A 19,739-nucleotide genomic window follows, 5' to 3' on the forward strand; every position below is an offset into this window, starting at 1 on the left:
CGCGCCACGTGGCCTCATCCCCACCGATAGAAGCAACAATCTCCCTTTTCTCTCTCTCTCTCTCTCTCTCTCTCTCTCTCTCTCCACTTCCACACCAAAAATATCCACTCTCTTTCTCTCTTTCTCTCTCTATTTAAACCCCTCTCCCCCATCCCCACTCTCCTTAGCCACTGCGAACTCCACGCAACAGCAACAACCCGTTGAGATCGCAAAGTGAGTTCCTCTCTCTCTCTCTCTCATCAAAATCCCCTTCGTATGATGTCTCATTTGTGATATATTTTAGCATATGAATCCAATCTCCGTGTTTTCTGCTCGATTTTGATGCTACAAGTGTTGAGATTATTTGAAAATGTTTAGGGATCTGATTGTATAAATCCGTAGAAATCCACTTCTCGTTTTCTGCTTGATTTGATGTTAGAAGTATTTGGATTATTTGGAATATATTTAGAGATTTGATTGTGTTGTGTAGGAAAGGCCCAATTTGATGAGCATGTGAAAGATTAGGAGTGCTTATGTGCGTAATAGTTGGTAAAAATGTATGGAGACACCCCCCCTCGACTATAGGCCATTTCGAAATTGTCCCTCATAGCCTTTTTTTTTAACTTCTTTTTTGGCTTTTCTTTCATTGAGACCACCTCAACTTTCGATTGTTTTGATTTAAGTGATTTACGCCAGATAAATTGGGGGTTTCATTAAATTTAATGATCATTTCTTGAAATTTAATGGTTGTACCTGTTTTTAAGCTAATAGGAATGTTGATTGTGATGCCCGATTGCTTTTGAGACCCACCCCCTCAAGTTGGGAAGTTCATTAAATCTTGTGAAATTTTAATGGTTTTAACAGTTTCTGAAGCTAATGGAAATGTTGATCCCAAGACCTGATAGCTTGTGAAATTGCTATGTTTCGGCAAACCTTTATGCAAATGACTGAAATAGCTCAAATCAAAATAATTGAAAGTTAAAGGGGTAAAAATCCAGAAAGATGAAGTCCCGGAGTCTATTTTGGAATGGCCTATAGTTGATGGGGTCTCCTTACATATTTGCCTTAATAGTTCTTAGGGAGTATTTTAGAACAATCGGCATAGATTATAATTAGTATAGAAGATTTTGCTCATCATTTGCTAGAAGTTTATTCAGGGTAATCTTGCAAAAACTAATCGGAATTTCTTAGGCAAAAGTTCGATCTGTTGCTGTGGATTGTAGACATAGTGTTTGGCCTATGATGCATTATACAACATATCATTTAAACTTGAGAATATCTATTTCAAGGTGAAAAGATTCGTGCTTGGGGGAATTTGATGGTTTTCAGTTGAAAATGACATTAAGTTTGGCCTTCTTGTTGGATAGTGTATATGCGAAGTAGACTTTATGATGTTCGGTTAGCTATGAAGGATACTTAAAGTTTGTTATGAATTGAAAAGGCATTTCTTCATCATCTATACTTGTAAACTGGCTGTATTTGTCCATGTACTTGGATAGAAACTTAGGTTGTGAGTGTGGTGAAACCATGTATCATGTAGTTTTTTTTTTTTACTTCTTATCAAAGTATGAATAGTTTGTTTTGTTCTGTTTCAGTTTGTTCAGTTAAGTTATAGCAAGACAGTCAAGTTATAGCCTTGAAACATTTTTAATTAGCCTATAGCTTTACAAGAAACAAAAATCTCATATATAACCTACAACACATTGGAAATTGGAGATCAACCCATTCTTGAAAGAGTTCTGTGATACACCTAATCAAGGGTGAAAGGATTTTGACATTATCAACAGTAATGTCGATAATCAGTAATTTTTAAGTGGTCCATATATACTTGTTAACAAGATGGTTCACTCCGTCAATGTATGTGTTGATCTGTTTTTTATTAGATTTGTTCTTTTTTATTGTAATTGATGTTTCTTATTCTGGTAATGCTTTAATAGAGCGGTCAAATGTTCAAGTTGAAATCACTTCTCATCCTGGTTGGCAATATCTAGATGTCCATTAAGAAAAGGAAAAATTGAGTGACATTTAAGAATAGTTTCTCTACTTTTATTGCTTGCTTCATACCAAAGATTAGTTTGATGCCTCCTGAATATGTAAGTTAAGAGTACTGGGTCCAGGTTGATATATTTGCCTGTTTATTAACATCTTGCTTGAATTTTGCATTAGATAAAGGTACAAATTAGAAAGATATATGTACATTTTCAGGCAAAAGTCTTCATTCGCATCAACCAACCACCATAATGATGGAGCAGAATTAGATCTTGCTTCATGCTCTTTTTTTCTCTATTGAATATCCTGTTTTCTTCATCGCTGACAGAATTATGATATTGGTCTAATATCTATAAACTTTGTTCTTCTGCAAACATAGATGGCATCTCCATCTGTATGCTTCACTGCAAATGGGACATCTAAATGCTGTGGTATGCCAAATTTGACAAAGGAAATTTATGGAAAACGTCTAATTGGTTTAGCTAGGCTTCCTTCACGTAGTCTCGTACATAGGCGAGTCTCTGCAACTGCATCCTTGGAGCATAAGCACCAAAATGGCAGAAGAAAATTCTTAAAACTGCTTGGAAACATCGGACTTGGACTTCCAGCTTTGGCGGGTACAAAAAGTGCTTTTGCGGATGAACAAGGTGTATCCTCTTCAAGAATGTCCTATTCTAGGTTTCTCGAATATCTCGACAAGGATAGGGTGAAAAAGGTTGATTTATTTGAAAATGGAACCATCGCAATTGTAGAAGCCATTTCTCCTGAGCTGGGTAATCGCATACAAAGAGTACGCGTGCAACTCCCTGGTCTAAGTCAGGAGCTTCTTCAAAAGCTAAGAGAGAAGAACATAGATTTTGCCGCACATAATGCGCAAGAAGACTCAGGCTCTCTTTTATTCAACTTGATTGGAAACTTAGCCTTCCCTCTCATACTTATCGGAGGATTGTTTCTATTATCGAGAAGATCATCTGGTGGGCTTGGTGGACCTGGTGGGCCTGGTTTCCCCCTCGCTTTCGGGCAGTCACGAGCCAAGTTCCAGATGGAACCCAACACTGGTGTGACATTCGATGACGTGGCGGGAGTGGATGAGGCAAAGCAAGATTTCATGGAAGTTGTGGAGTTCTTGAAAAAGCCTGAAAGATTTACTGCAGTCGGTGCTCGAATTCCTAAAGGAGTTCTTCTTATAGGTCCACCAGGAACTGGGAAGACTTTGCTAGCCAAGGCAATTGCAGGTGAAGCAGGGGTCCCATTCTTTTCTATTTCGGGATCTGAATTTGTAGAGATGTTTGTGGGTGTCGGTGCCTCACGTGTCCGCGACCTTTTCAAGAAGGCAAAAGAGAATGCCCCTTGCATAGTGTTTGTTGATGAGATCGATGCAGTCGGGAGGCAAAGAGGTACAGGGATCGGTGGAGGGAATGATGAGAGAGAACAGACACTAAATCAGCTTTTGACTGAGATGGATGGGTTCGAAGGAAACACCGGTATTATTGTGATTGCTGCCACTAATCGCGCTGACATATTGGATTCTGCTTTGTTGAGGCCTGGGCGGTTTGACAGACAGGTTAGTTCGACTCTATTATAATTTTGAGTTTTTTTTTTCAATAATCTGCTTCTTTTCTGTCCCCTTTTCAAATCCCAAACCACTTTTATCTTTTTTATGCAACTTTGGGTCGAAATCTCTTTTCATGGACTACCATGCCATTAAGTGACATTGCTATCATAAATAAGGATTACTGCTAGAGGTCTTTCAGTCCATAAAAGGATACTTTGGCCAAACTGGAAAAAAGAAATATGTCATGTATTTGGTCAAAATGGCCATTTATTTTGATCAACGGTGATGTGGTATTTCAGCCCTTTCGATTCAATTCCTCTGTTAAATCATGAAGAAATGTTGAGTCCAGCTGGGATACTATCGATAGCATCAAGCATTTGGTGCTATTAAGTTTTCCGCCGTTAGATTTAACCCTTTGACTATTTTTACCCGTTAGATTATACTATTAAACCAATAACTCACTCAACCCTAGGGGGCCCATATCATCCTAACCGTATATTTTTTCATCCTAGGGCCGAAAGCCTAATAGCACCAATAGCTTGGTGCTATTGATAGTATTCCAGCCTAGTTCAGAAATGTTTGCATAGTTGTCATATAACTGCCATAAAAGCAACTTTCAGTCTTCTCATTCGGCTATTACTTGGGCATCTCCATCCAATTTAACCTAGGAATTTATTGAAAGCAGTAAGATTGCAATGGAATGGAAAGGTGAGCATCCACCCAATTGTAACAATTGAAAGGTCTGGAATCAAATGGAAATCTTCTAAAACGGTTGAGGACCCAAAATACAGTTTATACGTAAAGATGCTCTTACTCAATGGACTCATAATCACATGTACCATATTATCAGCTTCTATATTAACTCAATATTCGACTAAAATTGGCAGGTGACTGTCGATGTTCCTGATGTCCGTGGTCGAACAGAAATACTGAAGGTGCATGGAAGCAATAAAAAGTTTGATAGTGATGTTTCTCTTGATGTCATAGCAATGAGAACACCTGGCTTTAGTGGAGCAGACCTTGCAAATCTATTGAACGAAGCGGCCATATTGGCTGGCCGAAGAGGGAAGACAGCAATTTCCTCGAAGGAGATAGATGACTCCATTGACAGGATTGTTGCTGGAATGGAAGGGACAGTGATGACTGATGGGAAAAGCAAAAGTCTTGTGGCTTATCATGAAGTTGGACATGCAATTTGTGGGTGAGTAAGAGATCCCCAAAGTTTCATGTTAATTATGTTGCATTATTTTGCGAACAAATGGACAGAATTTTCTATTTTGCAACTTTGATCCTTCGACCAGGAACTATACAGATAAATCAGTCCATAATGGAAAATTTCAAACCAAAAAAAAAGGTGGGATCAAAATTGCAAAATCATAAAAAGTGGTGGATTTGTTTCGAGGGAAACACTTTAATTTCTTGCAATTCTGTTTTCTATGTCAGACACTCATACTACAATAGTCCTTTATGTTTACATAAGAAAGCCGATGCAACATAATATGAGCTTGTTTGAACTGTAAACATTTAAATGTGGCTCAAGTCTTTGATATCTCAGTAACCTCCATGCTGATGGGAATTGCTACATCTTTGACCCTAAAATTCATCTATACCGTGTGGCATTGCGCTTTAGGAGTCTTATTAAAATCTTTTGGCCAATAGAAGTTGCAAGGAGTATAATTGCAGTATGATAAAGCCGATTTTAAGAAATCCCCCATAGATCTTTATTTCATTCAGCTATGGACTCCATTACTCAACTGACTTTGAGGAAGTTATTTTTTCACGCATCATTCATCTTTACACTTCATCACTAGAATTAAATTCTTAACATCAGTATGGTACTTGAATTTTCTTTGAAGCTATCTAGATTTTCGTATCATTGACAATTACTACCTATTTGCAGGACTCTGACTCCGGGCCACGATGCAGTCCAAAAGGTAACCCTAATCCCACGTGGCCAAGCACGTGGGCTTACTTGGTTTATTCCTACCGACGACCCAACTTTGATCTCCAAGCAGCAACTCTTTGCAAGAATTGTTGGAGGTCTTGGAGGCAGAGCCGCCGAGGAAGTTATATTTGGGGAGCCTGAGGTGACCACTGGCGCTGCAGGTGATTTGCAACAGATCACTGGCTTAGCCAAACAGGTAATAACCTTCAGACACATCATGCAGCCTTTCTTGTATTTAATCAGCAAAAACTAATTGCAAAGAATGGCATTTAACTGGGCCAAGTTTTCTTAATCAAATATACATGTTCTAAAATATAAATTGTATACATTTACTTACCCAATGTGTTGAACCGTTGATGAAATAACAGCATCATAAAAATACTTGATCCTTTTTTTTTCGGTCTTTTTCCGTCCTATTGTTGCTTTAAAATGTTAGAATGATCTTTCACGTAGATTAAGGTACTATTTGGAATTGCTTGACTTACACACAATTACACCTTTCAGACGCTTGACGCTGATATAATTTCAGAAGTAAACTACCTGCTGATTAGTGTTCGTTTCTCTTTTGAGATGCATTGTAGGTCTTAAGGGATAAACTTCAAATGCTATGAGATAGTACATTGCTCCACCATATTTGTTACCTCTTATCTTTCTTGTTCTTGGGCGATTGTGTTGTTGCCTTAATAATTCTTCGGGCATGCATGCAGAGTAGTAATCACGGTATATGCAAACAATTTAGGATCGGTCATATTTACCCTCTATAATTGCGCGTATTTATCTCTCTCGATAATGGGCTTGCACATAGCACGACAATCTTACACTACAGTATGTCTTTTAATTAAATCTTGTCATCCAACAGAGTCATTTGTGCTAAAGCTTGCTTAGTGAAGTAGAATTATAAATTATCAAGACTGGTCGTATGTGCTTTAAGGAAATTCAAAAATGGGGCAAAAGTGATCAAAGTAAGCCTCATTGAGTTGTCCATTGGACAATACTATCAGTCTTCAAAGAAGGGGAACTTTTCTTTTTTTATTAGCCATTTTAGATGAAAGATCCACCCTTTTTTGAGTTTCTACATGTTCACTCTGAAACGGTTAACTAGGGCACAAAATGGTGTCCAAGGGGCAGTCCAGTTCATATAAGGAAACTATTAGATATAAAAATATAAAAACACCATTCTCTTTGGAGAATAATGGTTGTTTCATATTATTTAATATGGTATTGGAACAGGAGGTTTTGAGTTCGAGTCACGCCAGGCTCCTAGAATAATTGATTTCTTCCCACTTAACTGAAGTTTACATCATGGGTCTATCAAAAAGTCTCGAGTCCAGATGTGAGGAGGAGTGTTAAATATAAAAGTATTAAAACACCGTTCTCTACCACTTTTAAGTTTTTTGAGAGCAATGATTGTTTCACGTTATTTAATAGAAACTTCAGCCCAAATTTGGCAAAGCAAAACCAGTGAATAAAAGTTGTCAAATATATAATAATAATTATTATATCTACAATAAGTATTATCCACCATACATGAAATTGTATTGAACACAGTATATCAATTTTTGCGCAGATGGTGACCACATTCGGCATGTCAGAGATCGGCCCATGGTCACTGATGGACTTATCAGCACAAAGCGGTGACGTCATCATGAGAATGATGGCGAGGAACTCTATGTCGGAGAAACTCGCAGAGGACATCGACGCGGCCGTGAAGAGGATATCAGACAAAGCATACGAGGTTGCTTTGGCTCATATTAGGAACAACCGAGAAGCAATTGATAAGATCGTGGAAGTGCTTCTCGAGAAGGAAACTTTGTCGGGCGACGAATTTAGAGCAATCCTTTCCGAATTCGTGGAGATTCCTGCTGAGAATAGGGTTCCTCCAGCCACTCCTGCAGCTGCTCTCCCTGCTTAGTTTGCTCACTCAGAAACAATATGGATGGTTGTTGTGAAATACGGTAATGTTCATATTTGGATTCGTGTATTCACTATTTCTGGATACGATGTCGAATTTTTGATGTAAAATCTGTATAATATACTTTTGATTGAGTGTAGCTACAACTATCCTTCGGACTTTTGATCATCATAGTATGAAAAGTTTTAGGCAAAAAGATTAATCCTGCTTCTACTTGCTGGAGCTTTTAATTTGCGGCTTTTAGTAGTTGATCGTGTATATCGAGATCTTGTATTAGTGGAAGATAGTGATAGTGATAAATACGGGATTATTCTTTTAATGAAGGGTTCGCTCTTCTCAAATTGAAGAAGATCCCTTCAAGGGTGATTGCATTTGTATTTGATGTGGAAGAACCATACTTGAGATGTTCACTATGATTCTTTTCTTTTTATTTTTTACTGAAATTGGAAAAATTACTGGTTGGGGAATTTTGCCTTTTTTCAGATGAATATCGATGTATATGCACCTTCACATTTTCACCTGAGGTTAAAATTTGCTTACTTGGTGGCTTTTTTCAGCTAATGATTCTAGGTCCACTTTTTCAGGGAGAAGTGGCGTATCCTTGTTCTTGTGCTTAATTTACAAGCTCTGACATTGTATAGAATGAAGCATATACTGTTTCATTAGAATTGCAGGTAGGGGATCTTAGGGTTTTGGTTCACAATACAAATGGTAGTGGGAACTGTAAACAAAGTGGAATTATAGAGTCGAAAATGGATGAATCTTCCGGTAACATTTGCCCCACAGAAAAGAAAAATGCAAATCAGACTAACTGCAGAAAATTGATATGAAATTTCGGCAAAAGTGGTGGTGGATGTATGCAGTGATGGCGGCGAAAAGGATGACAGCAGCTGTGGTTTGTGTAGGATGGAGGTCACTGTGAGGATAGTTCAAGTAGTATAAAAGTAGAGATACCAAAATTATGCAACCTAAACTTGGATTAGTAAAACAGTCATTGGAAACACTACTTTTATGCTTCGAAAAGTCAAAGAATTCAAAAATATTTTTAATTTTTCCTCCTCTAATGGTGTAAAATTACGATTAAATTCGTCACCGGATAAAAATGTAGTTACATATTTCATAAAAAAAAAAAGAAAAAGAAAATAAGTTTCTAAATTAATGACTATGTCAATTAATTGCACATGTCAAATGGAGCTAGCTCAACTGGTCTGACTTGTCTGGATTGTATTGTCGTCATGCTCGACTGTCAGAATAGTTGTTTTTAAGATATACTCACTTTTTATACACGTTTTATCTAAAGAATGAAATGTTTCTGATTTCTTAGAGAGTTACCAACAATTGACTGACCTAGTTAGCGAGTAGTTTTAACAATAAAATTTAGACAAAGAGAGTTAGTAATCGCAGTTAGCCTAAGTGGCAAATTTTAATAGTAATGGATAGGAATCAAACTTGCAACCTTTTATCTCCGCTTAGTTTGCTAATACGGTGGCTAATAACACTATTTTTATAGTTTGAAAGACCCAAAAAATACAAAAGTATTTTCAATCTTTCATCCTCTAATCATATAAAGTTATGGTGACACCTACCACTAGATAATAATATGGGTACATACGTCGTAAGGAAAGAAAAAGTAATTTTTCAAATTAATAACTTAGTCAGATAATTGCGCATGTTAAGTGGATCTAGCTCAACTGGTCTGATTCATCTAGATTATATTATTGTTATGCCCGATCATGCTCGAATTTGGTCTAATAATTATAATGCGGGAAATCTATTACTTTACATTATTTCTCAAAAAACTTGCCACATGGCAACACAAGCTTTAATGTTGTTGGGTGTGGGCTCCACCGGTTCTTTTTCTTTAGTTGAACGAAACCAAATTGTCAAGTATGAGTCCCCTCTTGAACCGGCTCAAGTCCTCCAAATAATTTCACCTTTTTTTGCTTGAACTAAAACATGGTTGAGTGAGACCTCTACACTAAACCGGCTCATGTTCCCTATTTTTTGTTTGCCTGAACCAAACCGGTGCCCTTTTTCTTTGCTTGAACGAGTCTGCTTTATTAGACCAAACCAGACCAATTGATTCATATCATATATTATTCGGCCAACTTGCATTACATGTTAATTAATTATAATAATTCGAAAAAAAAAACTTAAATTATCAATCATATATATATTTCATTTTATTTTATTTATTATTTATTTATTTATCTATTCATACATTATTTCTTCTAAAGTTGCCACATGGCAACTTTTCCTTCATTTTTGAGTGTGTGCTCCACCCGAACCAGCTAAAGTCCTTTCTCTTCCTCTTTCTTCGTCTGTTATTTTCGTTCAACGGCAAAATGAATCCCACCCCTCATTATCGCTTTTTTTATCGTTGTTTTTTTTTCTTTTTTTTTATTGATGTTTTCTATATTTTCTCTAATTATCTATCAGTCGCATCGCACGGGTTAGTACGCTATACATCATGAAAACAAACGGCGATATCTACATTGTTAGTATCTTTGTTATCCTTTTCAAAAATAATTATATCTTTCATTCTAAAATTAAATGATTTTTTTCATGTAAATGGCCAAGCAAATCATGGGTGGACTTCTCAAGTATTAGAGTTGTATTACAACTCACTTCTGTTAACATCTAATTAGGATAAACTAATTTTATAAGATTAGTGGGGATAATGTTGTTGGATGGGGTAACTGAAGAGGGCTTAAATTTAAGGATAATTTTAATGAACAGCCATTCCTAGATAAAAAGTGTCCAGTTCAGTTTTCAGAATCAATTTGGTAAAAAAAATCAAAAAAAGAAAAATAGTGTTAACCTACTTAACTAGCTAGTTAAACTATAACCTGAGGTTCAAACAGCATGAACATCTTATTCAGTATTTCTTGTGGATTTACTCAAAAAATGTATATATTTCGTAAATGAGGTGTATCAAATGTCTAGAATCGCACATCATATTCAAAGAGTGTAAGTCATTTTAAGCCATATAAGTATTCACCTCATTACTATTTATGGTGTTTCTTTAAAATTCAGAAAATAATAGAGGACAATAAAAAACAGTAGATTGGGAAAAAACAGTAAGAAAAAACACATGCTCACGTTTAAGTATTAATTCTCAGGTGATCTATGCTATTTTCAGCAAATTACATGGCGAACTACGTCTAAATAGTAAATTATCCTGTCATAATTTAATATAGACTGCATAGAATATTATGAGTTACTATTAAGAAGCTAAGATCAGATCGTGTCTTTAGATAATAAATTTTGAATTTCAAATTAAATAACATTTTAAGTCTTGAATTTTTCCATTTCTCCAATATTTTTAAAAAAATATTTGATGTTTGATATATTTTGTTCACAATATTAAATTCAATTAAACCTGCATAATTTTCAAACATGTTTAATATTTTTCTATTTGTTGAGTCGTCGACTAGACCAGTAAGACTTTGAACGAAGATTCTGTTTAGAAACATGAATATCTTGTCCATTATATTTTGTAAATTTAGTCAAAAAACTTGTCTATTTGCTAGATGAGGTGTCTAATCAAATGTGTAATTGAATACAATAGTCTTTATTCAAGTCATTTTTTTATAGTAAGTCATTTTTTTATAGTAAGATAAATTATCTGATAGGTGAAATATATTATCTTATCAAATCTTAAATATTAAAACCTGTCGAGAAGCAAAATTCAAACTTATTTCTTACAATCACTACAAAAAAAAAAAAAAAAAAAAAAAAGTCATACTGAATAAGTTGCCTAAAGATAAATTATTTGAATATCCAAACCTTTTAGAGGTGACAACCATAACAATTAAGTAAAGATAACACCCAACTGCACTTATAAGCATCAAATGCTGCTTAGAGATACAATCATTTTTATATCCCACCACCAAAAAAAAAAAAAAAAAAAAAAAAACACTCAGATATATCTTACATAAAAGTACATTTTAATTGTCAATTCTTTCAAAGCTTTAAGAGACGTTAGCATTCAGTGTAAGAATGTCAATGGGTATGGATATCCAAAATATTACCCGAATCCAAACTCGAAGGGAGGCGGATTTTCCCGAGTTGAACAGTTATGGATTCAATTATGAGTATAGAAAATAAAAACCCGACGGATATGGATACGGATATAGATTTTGTATTTACCCGACCCGAACCCAAATAAATTATATATATACATAAATTTATTTTTTATTTATTTATATAATATATAAAATATCTAATAAATTTTATCCCTTAGATCTTTATTCAACCGTATGAATTTTTAAAACCCGCTGAGTTCGGATTTTGGGTTTTTGGTCGGGTACGGATATGAGTATGAATTTTTAAAATCCGCCGGATTCGGATCCGAGTACGGATTTTAATTTAATTTTCGGGTTCGGGTACGGGGTTTTAAAAATCCGACCCAAACCCGACCCATTGACATTCCTAATTCGGTGAGATTATGTTTTAGATGTAGTTGCATACTTTAAATCACTACGAATACTTACATGGCTAATTAGATTAAAAAGTAACGGGCATTTTTCGTCTACAGAGTAAGAAACAAAACCTTAATTGCAGCAGAGAAAAATATTGGAAGGCATTTACTGAACGAGGCTACTACTGATGGTTCTAAGAACAGTTCTCAGGCTCTATTCATAAGTTCTATTTATACAGCACTTCTGAAGATGATCAACCTGGCCACAAAACTCCTTAAAATTCAGAAAACAAACACTTACTAGCTGAAAGATTGTTTTTGTCACGTCCCGCCCCGAATCCACTACCAATTTGACACGGTTCGGACGCGCTGGTCGGACAACACCTCTCCTGTCCGCCCAAGGCCAAGCAACCAGATCATATACAAGCACTCACAATTTTCTTTCTAACAATTGATATTGTGAACAGTCACGCGAACATCCTAACCCCATTTATCTCCTCTTTCAAATGCTAGCTGAATTTAGGACAAAGCAGAGAAGACGATTATTGTGGCGAAATACGAAAGGGCGGGAGTGATCTTGTACACAACAAGGATATGTACAGTAAATAATTCAACATAACTTGTACATCAGTAAGTAGCTTAAAATGAGCGGATAATACTCAGATTACATAAACTAGGTTACAAGGGCAGTATCAGGGAAGCTACAGTCTCGAGTCGTATGTTCTAACACTACAAACATGCTACACACAAAAAAATGGAAATGGAGAAAGGGTTTAGAAGAAGAAAAAAGAAAAAAAAAAAAAAAAAAGAGAGACCCTGACCCACTTATGGTCCCATAGACAAAAGAATTAGGAGACATACTTACCCTTACGCAAAAGCCTCGAAACTCGGACCTGCGAGCATGAGGTTGTAAGTCTAGAAGACCTTTTAACATTGAATCGAGCAATGAATCCTAAACAGTTACGAGACAATCGAAAGAAAATTATTGTGGTACTTCGTCCATCCACGCCCCCCTCTTTTTTTCTTGCAGGAATATCCCAACAAGATCCCACAGGAAAAGAATAAGCCTGCGCACAAATTAGGTTTTCACAAGATAACCCAGTATGATTCCGAGCAACGCAACCAGCAGCACAAACATAAAGGAGAAACCACCGCCCTGTTGCTTAGTGACCTCTCGCCTTACTAGTTCCTGCATGCACAGCGTGCCGTGAGAATGTTAATCCGTTATAAGAAACGACTGAAGAAACACAATTTAAGGAATATCCTAGATAATCCGGAACAAGTGGTACGATGAGGGTTTCATTTGACAACTATAACATAACATAAGGCCAGTTTGAATGTTTAGCTCATGGGGTTTTGCTCTTCGATTTCAGCCCATGAATTTGATATACGAATTTTGTTGTAAGATCCTAATGATCATTATTTTTCAGGATAGCACATTTCATCTACAAAGCAATTTAAATATTCCAAGGAAAATGATTAAGAAGAGGTAATCCCAACAAGCCGCCAAAGTAAACAACAGAGAAGTGCTGCGCAAGTCATTCGTGCGTACAAATAGGCCCTAAAAGTTTGACTTTAGTCTGTCGCAAGGTAAACCCCTATGTCCATAACCTGCAATCGACCTTTTGCAATGAAGGGAAAAGCAATGATTCAAGGTGTCTTGCTAACAATGACAAATTTATCCAAAACTTATATTAATGATCAATTGAGTTCTGCTTAGTATTTCAGTAACAAATTTATACATAGCAGTCCAACTCTACTCCCCCCGCCGCCGCGCCCCCCTCCTCTTCTTCCAACCCAACCATATCACATTCCAGGCAAATTTGGCAATTGTTGTCATTGTAAACAGTTGCTCACCAAATCGTATCAATACTATGATAGCAAACACTAAGACATCCTCCCCGAGTAACAAACAAAACTCCTCAAACTATAAGACATCCTTCAGAGTCACACATAAAATCCTCGAACTAAACAATGTCATTTTCTACATAGCGGAGTTTGTTTATTTAGCTCCAACACCAACCACAGAATCCATTTGTCACATTATGCAGATAGACATTTTTATTACCAAAAAAAGAACCATTCTCTAGAATCAGATAGCCATTTTTATTACCAAAAAAACAACCACTCTCTAGAATCATGGAACCTTGTGCCATGGAAACTCAACTACAAGAATATAACTGTAGAACTACTAAACAATTAAATAAAAGGGAACAATCGGGGAACTTGAAACTATCACCAAATAGAGGTACAGAATATATATGTGTTTAAATATAAGTGCATACTAGAATGCACAATAAATTGCATAAATTAATTTTGTAATTTATATCTCATGAAAGAGGTTGGAATGGTACAGCCACGTGTCACATGATCAATGCATTCTCATACCACATGATAAAACTGATATCAAAGATACGCAAAATGAAATGGCAATAAAATTTGAGAACAGTTGGCAACCCAAACACTCACCAATTCCTGTCTAAGCTTATTGCTTTGTTGAATAGCAGAATTTCTCTCCTCTGTCAACTTTGAAATCAAAGCCGCAACCTACAATAGAGAAGAAAGCACAAAAATAATACTCGAACACGACATTTATTGGCGATGCACAACATAATCTAAACAGGCATGACGTTGCACAAAAAATAGAAGGATAGAGTGCAGACGAATATATATTTAAGGAGTAGAGAAGCAGAGAAACTCCAAACATAAAGAAAACACCAGGTAAATCGTCCTATGAATCAACTGAAAATATGAGGAAAGCAACTTTTCTTCACATGAGACGAGTGACTGACGAACATTCTGCATAAGAATGCAGAGGTTTTCATTCCAAATCTCTCTTCATACAGCTCAACAGTATTACTTATTTACTTTGTCTACACTTGACAGCCATATGCCAAATAGGATGGAAGGAAAAACGTTATTGCATATTTAGCATTGTTTACATGTTTTGCTTCTGTTTCCCCTAAAATCCTATCCACAACTCTGGTTGGTTTTGCTTAGACCTATTGCTACGGAGGATAAGTCGCAACAACATTATGACTGCCATCAGTACGAGCTATGCCCACCGTGCTGTATTGTGCCAATAAGATATCGACATGATACAACCCTCATGCCTATAGCATAGCTCAATATCATCCTTTCTTTGAAATAACCAAGTAGTAATCTCAGTGAAGTGCCATAAATTTGATAAAGAATATAATAAGAAATAAAAATATACTTGTGCCAAAGAATAAATATTTCATGGCATAGTGTGTCGGCACACGGGTATTTTGGTGGCCGACACACGTCGGCTCGGCATGGCATGGTACAGCACGACGGGCACTGTGTCGTGCCATGCCAGCAAATTTTCGGTACAACCCCTTGCTACGATACTTAAATCCTTGGTTTGCAAACTCTTCATTGATGGGTATATTAGACAACACAAGAACAAAAATGAACAAAGAACCTTTTTTTTTTGTTCTTCTTAAAGAATATAGAGTTTGGAAAATTAACCAATAATAAAGGAACAGATTCTTGTCCATCATTCAGAAACTTCGATTGTACTGAACTAGTGGCAAGCGAAACCAAAGAAAAATAAACAATTGTAAACATGCCCCCACTTTTCTCTACTATAAACAGACACCCACAAGGTTGCAATGAGCAATAGCATCATGTTTTATTGTTTGTCAATAATGCTTTCATAATTCACAGAAGCGAAAAACAGGAAGTGATAATGGGCCAAGAAAGAGCAACATTGCTATTTCGTGCGAGCCAACAGTAAAGATATATGAGGTACATTAAGGGATCCCATAGCTTTCCAGAAAGAGCCAAAAAATGTAAAAAGATCTAGCAATATTTGCAAGAAAGGCTAGCGACAAAGAACTACAATCTAAGATGAAACAAATTGGCAACCCATGATAAAGATTACCCTAGTAGCTGATTCCCAGTTATTTTCATAAGGATCTATCAACTTTCCTAACGTGTCATTTCCAACTAGTATACTTAACATGAAATTTATTTTTCTTTGGCACCTCGCTGCTGATGTATAAAGACCCTCCAGTTACGCTGGACATATAAGTAAGAAGTTGGATTGCCGCAACTATTATAAAGTTCTGAGGTGTTGTTTCCAAAAGTAAATCGACGACCAACCAAACATATGTCATGTGCATAAATTTCAGTCGCACAAAAATGGGTTAAATGCATCATAACCATGTGAACCGTTGACCATTTGCACATGGCCGCCCAAACTTTAAACTTCATATCGGCCGCCTAAAATTTCACCTGAGTCTATAGTTCATCAATTTAAAGTGACTAACATTAGCCAACAGTCAAGAAACAACAAAGGACATGCTATTGATACAGATGAGTCCTCTTGATGAGGAAAAAAAACTCTCTTTTGGATAGACCACAATTATCACATTTAATTGTCATTTAATATTTTAACAATTAAATGCTGAACTCTTTACTGCTGGATTGAATTTTTAACATCAAAAAGACTGTTCTATATTGCTGGTATGCATCCTTCGTTGTTTCTTGACCATTTGGCTATTGCTAGTCACTTTAAATTGATGAAATATAAATCTACATGGTTAATGGCAAATATGAATGTTTAGGTGGTTATCAACAAATGGTCAAAGATCAGGTGGCTCTGGTGCCATTTAATCCTAAAGAAACTATTAAATTAGTTGATTAAAGAGAGAGAGAGAGAGAGAGAGAGAGAGAGAGAGAGAGGGAGAGAGAGAGAGGGGAGTAAATCAAGAGAAAAGGGCAGCGACCTCTAATCCAAGCTTAAATCTTAATTAAATAGTTCTGTTCTAATTCCATTTGCTGGTTTCAGGTAAACAAGATATGCTGCAATAATGTTTTAATCCCCGTGCTTCTCCTTGCAAAATTTACACACAACGTATGACATACAACATTTGACAATTCGTTAATGTGATCTACTGATCTACAAAGAACATAAAGACAACTATCTTATAAGATAAGAAGCATCAATGAATACTTGAAAGCCATCGCGGGTTGACAGATCAAACTTCATTCGAATGTATACATAATGGATCAAAGGAATCCAAAAGCCAGGCAATATAGTCACTAAATCCATGACTCGGCAAGCTCAACAGCTCAAAACAACCAGGCCAATGGTATACAACGACAAGAACTAAATTATGCACAATCCTCACTGCTCAATTTCCCAATGGTTTTCCAACCTGCTAAAGCCCAGTCAAACAGTGAAGGCACAGCACCTCATGACCAGGAAGGTTATTGCTTCTCATTTTCGACCTATCATAAACACCACTCCGTTTACTCTATCTCCAATATTGATCAGCAAACTAATGCACAAAGTTCCCTTCTGCAGTCAACGGTATAAAGCACATCATCCCACACCCTTCAAAGATAGGCATTATCTCTATTCCCTCTTTCAATCCAACATCAGCCTGTTATTCTATACTACATAGTACATACAATAGCTACCTTATCAATAATTCCCATCACATTTCTAGCGGCAAACATTAGTCTTCTCTAAACTCTGCCTATGATCAGGCATAACCCAGCAACAACAGAATGTAATTAAGTTACTTGACTCATTTTCTAAGCTAATTGTGAACAGGAATTAATCACCAAAATGGTTCAGAATCTAAAGATGACATCAATGAAATGCTTAGAGTATTACAATAAGTGACTAATCTGCTAAATCAAGTTAATTGATCTTTTCACACGGTAAGTTGAAAGTAGGAGGCACTAGCTTTTAATTGAGATGGCATATCTAGTTGAAGCAAACAGTAATGACCAGTCTGCAGGTTATTTAAAGCAAATGAAAGAAGCTTCTAAGGCAACATGAATCAGCAAATAAAACACAAGTGCGAGGGCAGTTTAATAAACCAAATATAACAGCACTAAGTTGTGTAGTAGCATTCTATTCTTCAAAAAGGTATAAATTTAAGTATTTACGGAAATGCCAGGAATTCTCAATTAACTTGTAGCACTTAAAAAAGCATTACGAAAATGCCAGGAATTCTCAATTAATTTGTAGCACTAAAAAAACCAATAGACCAACCTCTGAAGACCTCTCCTGGGTATCAACGAACTCTCTTCTTGCCTGTTTAGGAGAACAAAAAATTAATTAAGTTATATCCACCAAAGAGGTACAGAACTTAATGCGTTCAAATTGTGAATCAAACAACTCAGCAACTCACAGTGGATGATTCTCTGGGACCCGTATTTCCGATTTCAGATTCTGAAGCTCTAGGTGACAAACCCTCCTCAGATTCCTCCGGAACAGGTGAAGGGGGCTGAGGTGGTGCAACATAGACAACTCGTAATTTGACCTCATCCACCTTATTCCCCGACTCTTTTGTGAACTATACAAACACAAAAATTGGCATTTAGCTTGAGCATAATAAAGCCCAAAAATCACAAAATTGGCATTTAGGCATAAATTGGCATTTAGCTTGAGCATAATAAAGCCCAAAAATCACAAAATTTACATGACAGCTATTAGATACTAGATAGTGTGTGGTCATGGGAATTCTGTATCCTAGTCATAGGAATAAATGTCATTCATAAGAAATCTACTTCACAGATTTATCCGCATCAAGATTGGTTGGAGGACGGAGTACATAACCACAGAGAATGGACTGCCCATTGGAAATATCATAATTCATCACAAATAACAATTCGTGATTCTACGTTATACTGTTGAACCTACCAGGCTTTCAATGTAAGCATTTCCATTTCCCAATTTCACATGGAAATTTGCAAATTGCACAAATGTTTAGCAGGAAAATGAAGACAATTGTTATAATTCAATATCACCACTCTATTCTCCAACCAAACGATACGCACTGGTGCTCATGCTACGGGGGGAAAAAAATAGGAAGAGAAGCAGCACCATTTCTGGTGTAATATCCTTGACGGCAGCGCCAGCGGTCGTGACAACACTCTGCACAAGAAACTTGTCCTTGCATTGCATGTCGGGCGGAGCCTCCCGCTGTGCTTGCATCATAACTGAACCAATAACCAAAAAAAAAAAACCAAAAAGTAATTAAAAATTGCATTTTTCTTCAATAGAAAGAAGAACATGAGGGAATAGTTTCATGAGAATGTAACCTAGGACATCACACGTGGATCGCGGCGAAATGATGCCCATATTTGGACGCACGCAATATTTCTTAGGGTTCGTTGTTTTGACCTATGACAGGAGGACGTAGCATCCCCAAATTGGAAAAAAAATAAAAATTAAACACCAAAAATTGTTAAAAACACGGTTCCAACCCCGTTCTAGGGTTTACAAAGAACGCAATCTACAGGATTTCAAAACCTAAAAAAAAGGAAAGAAAACCCTAATAAGCAAAATTTCAATACCTTAAAGGCAATGCAGTCATCAGACTTGTTCGAAAGCTGAAGCGAGCACGAGATCTGCTTCTTCAACTCGACTTCTCGCGGATCAAACCGAGCACAAATGGAGATCGAGCATTAGAAACTCATCGAACGAGATCGAAACCCTAGAAAGAGACGACGATCGAAGAGGTTTTAGGGGGAGGGAACTTACATGGGAATTTGAGCTCTAGGGGCTCGATTCCGAGCAACTCGCTGGCGCTCATCTCGAGATCGATCGAACGATCGTAGGGCTCGGTCGCTCCCCTGCGGCGGCGAATCGAGGACGACGACGAGAGAGAGAGAGAGAGAGAGAGAGAGAGAGAGAGAGAGAGAGAAGGTTCGAGAGAGAGGTTGGGGAAGGGGGAGGAGGAGGAGGAAGTGGGAATACGGGTTTGTAGGAGGAGAAAGTGGAGTTCCGGTGACGGGGGAATGAGAGCGACAGGGGTTGAGCACAACGGGTGGGAATTGTGGATTTTAGAATTAAAAAAAAAAAAAAAAGGTAAACTTCAAATATCACCCCTGTAGTTTTACACTATCTCACTTTAGTACCCTTTAGTTTTAAAGTATATTAATTAGTATC

General features: G+C 36.7%; 2 protein-coding genes across 2 annotated transcripts; one reads left to right on the forward strand and one right to left on the reverse strand.

Annotated features, from left to right (window-relative positions):
* On the forward strand, window positions 74–7,703 carry LOC109727320 (ATP-dependent zinc metalloprotease FTSH 2, chloroplastic). Its single transcript, XM_020257389.1, has 5 exons — window positions 74–213; window positions 2,348–3,532; window positions 4,411–4,724; window positions 5,424–5,664; window positions 7,036–7,703. The coding sequence occupies exons 2-5, from the start codon at window positions 2,348–2,350 to the stop codon at window positions 7,378–7,380; spliced, it is 2,085 nt and encodes a 694-aa protein (XP_020112978.1). The 5' UTR covers window positions 74–213; the 3' UTR covers window positions 7,381–7,703.
* On the reverse strand, window positions 12,384–19,571 carry LOC109727045 (vesicle-associated protein 1-1). The gene is made up of 8 exons (XM_020256914.1): window positions 19,332–19,571; window positions 19,145–19,215; window positions 18,890–18,971; window positions 18,672–18,787; window positions 17,977–18,141; window positions 17,838–17,879; window positions 14,273–14,350; window positions 12,384–12,992 (listed from the first exon to the last, which is right to left on the reverse strand). Exons 1-8 carry the CDS (start codon window positions 19,381–19,383, stop codon window positions 12,882–12,884), a joined length of 717 nt encoding a protein of 238 aa, XP_020112503.1. The 5' UTR covers window positions 19,384–19,571; the 3' UTR covers window positions 12,384–12,881.

Source organism: Ananas comosus, linkage group 22, assembly GCF_001540865.1.
Source record: "Ananas comosus cultivar F153 linkage group 22, ASM154086v1, whole genome shotgun sequence".
Taxonomy (NCBI): Eukaryota; Viridiplantae; Streptophyta; class Magnoliopsida; order Poales; family Bromeliaceae; genus Ananas; species Ananas comosus.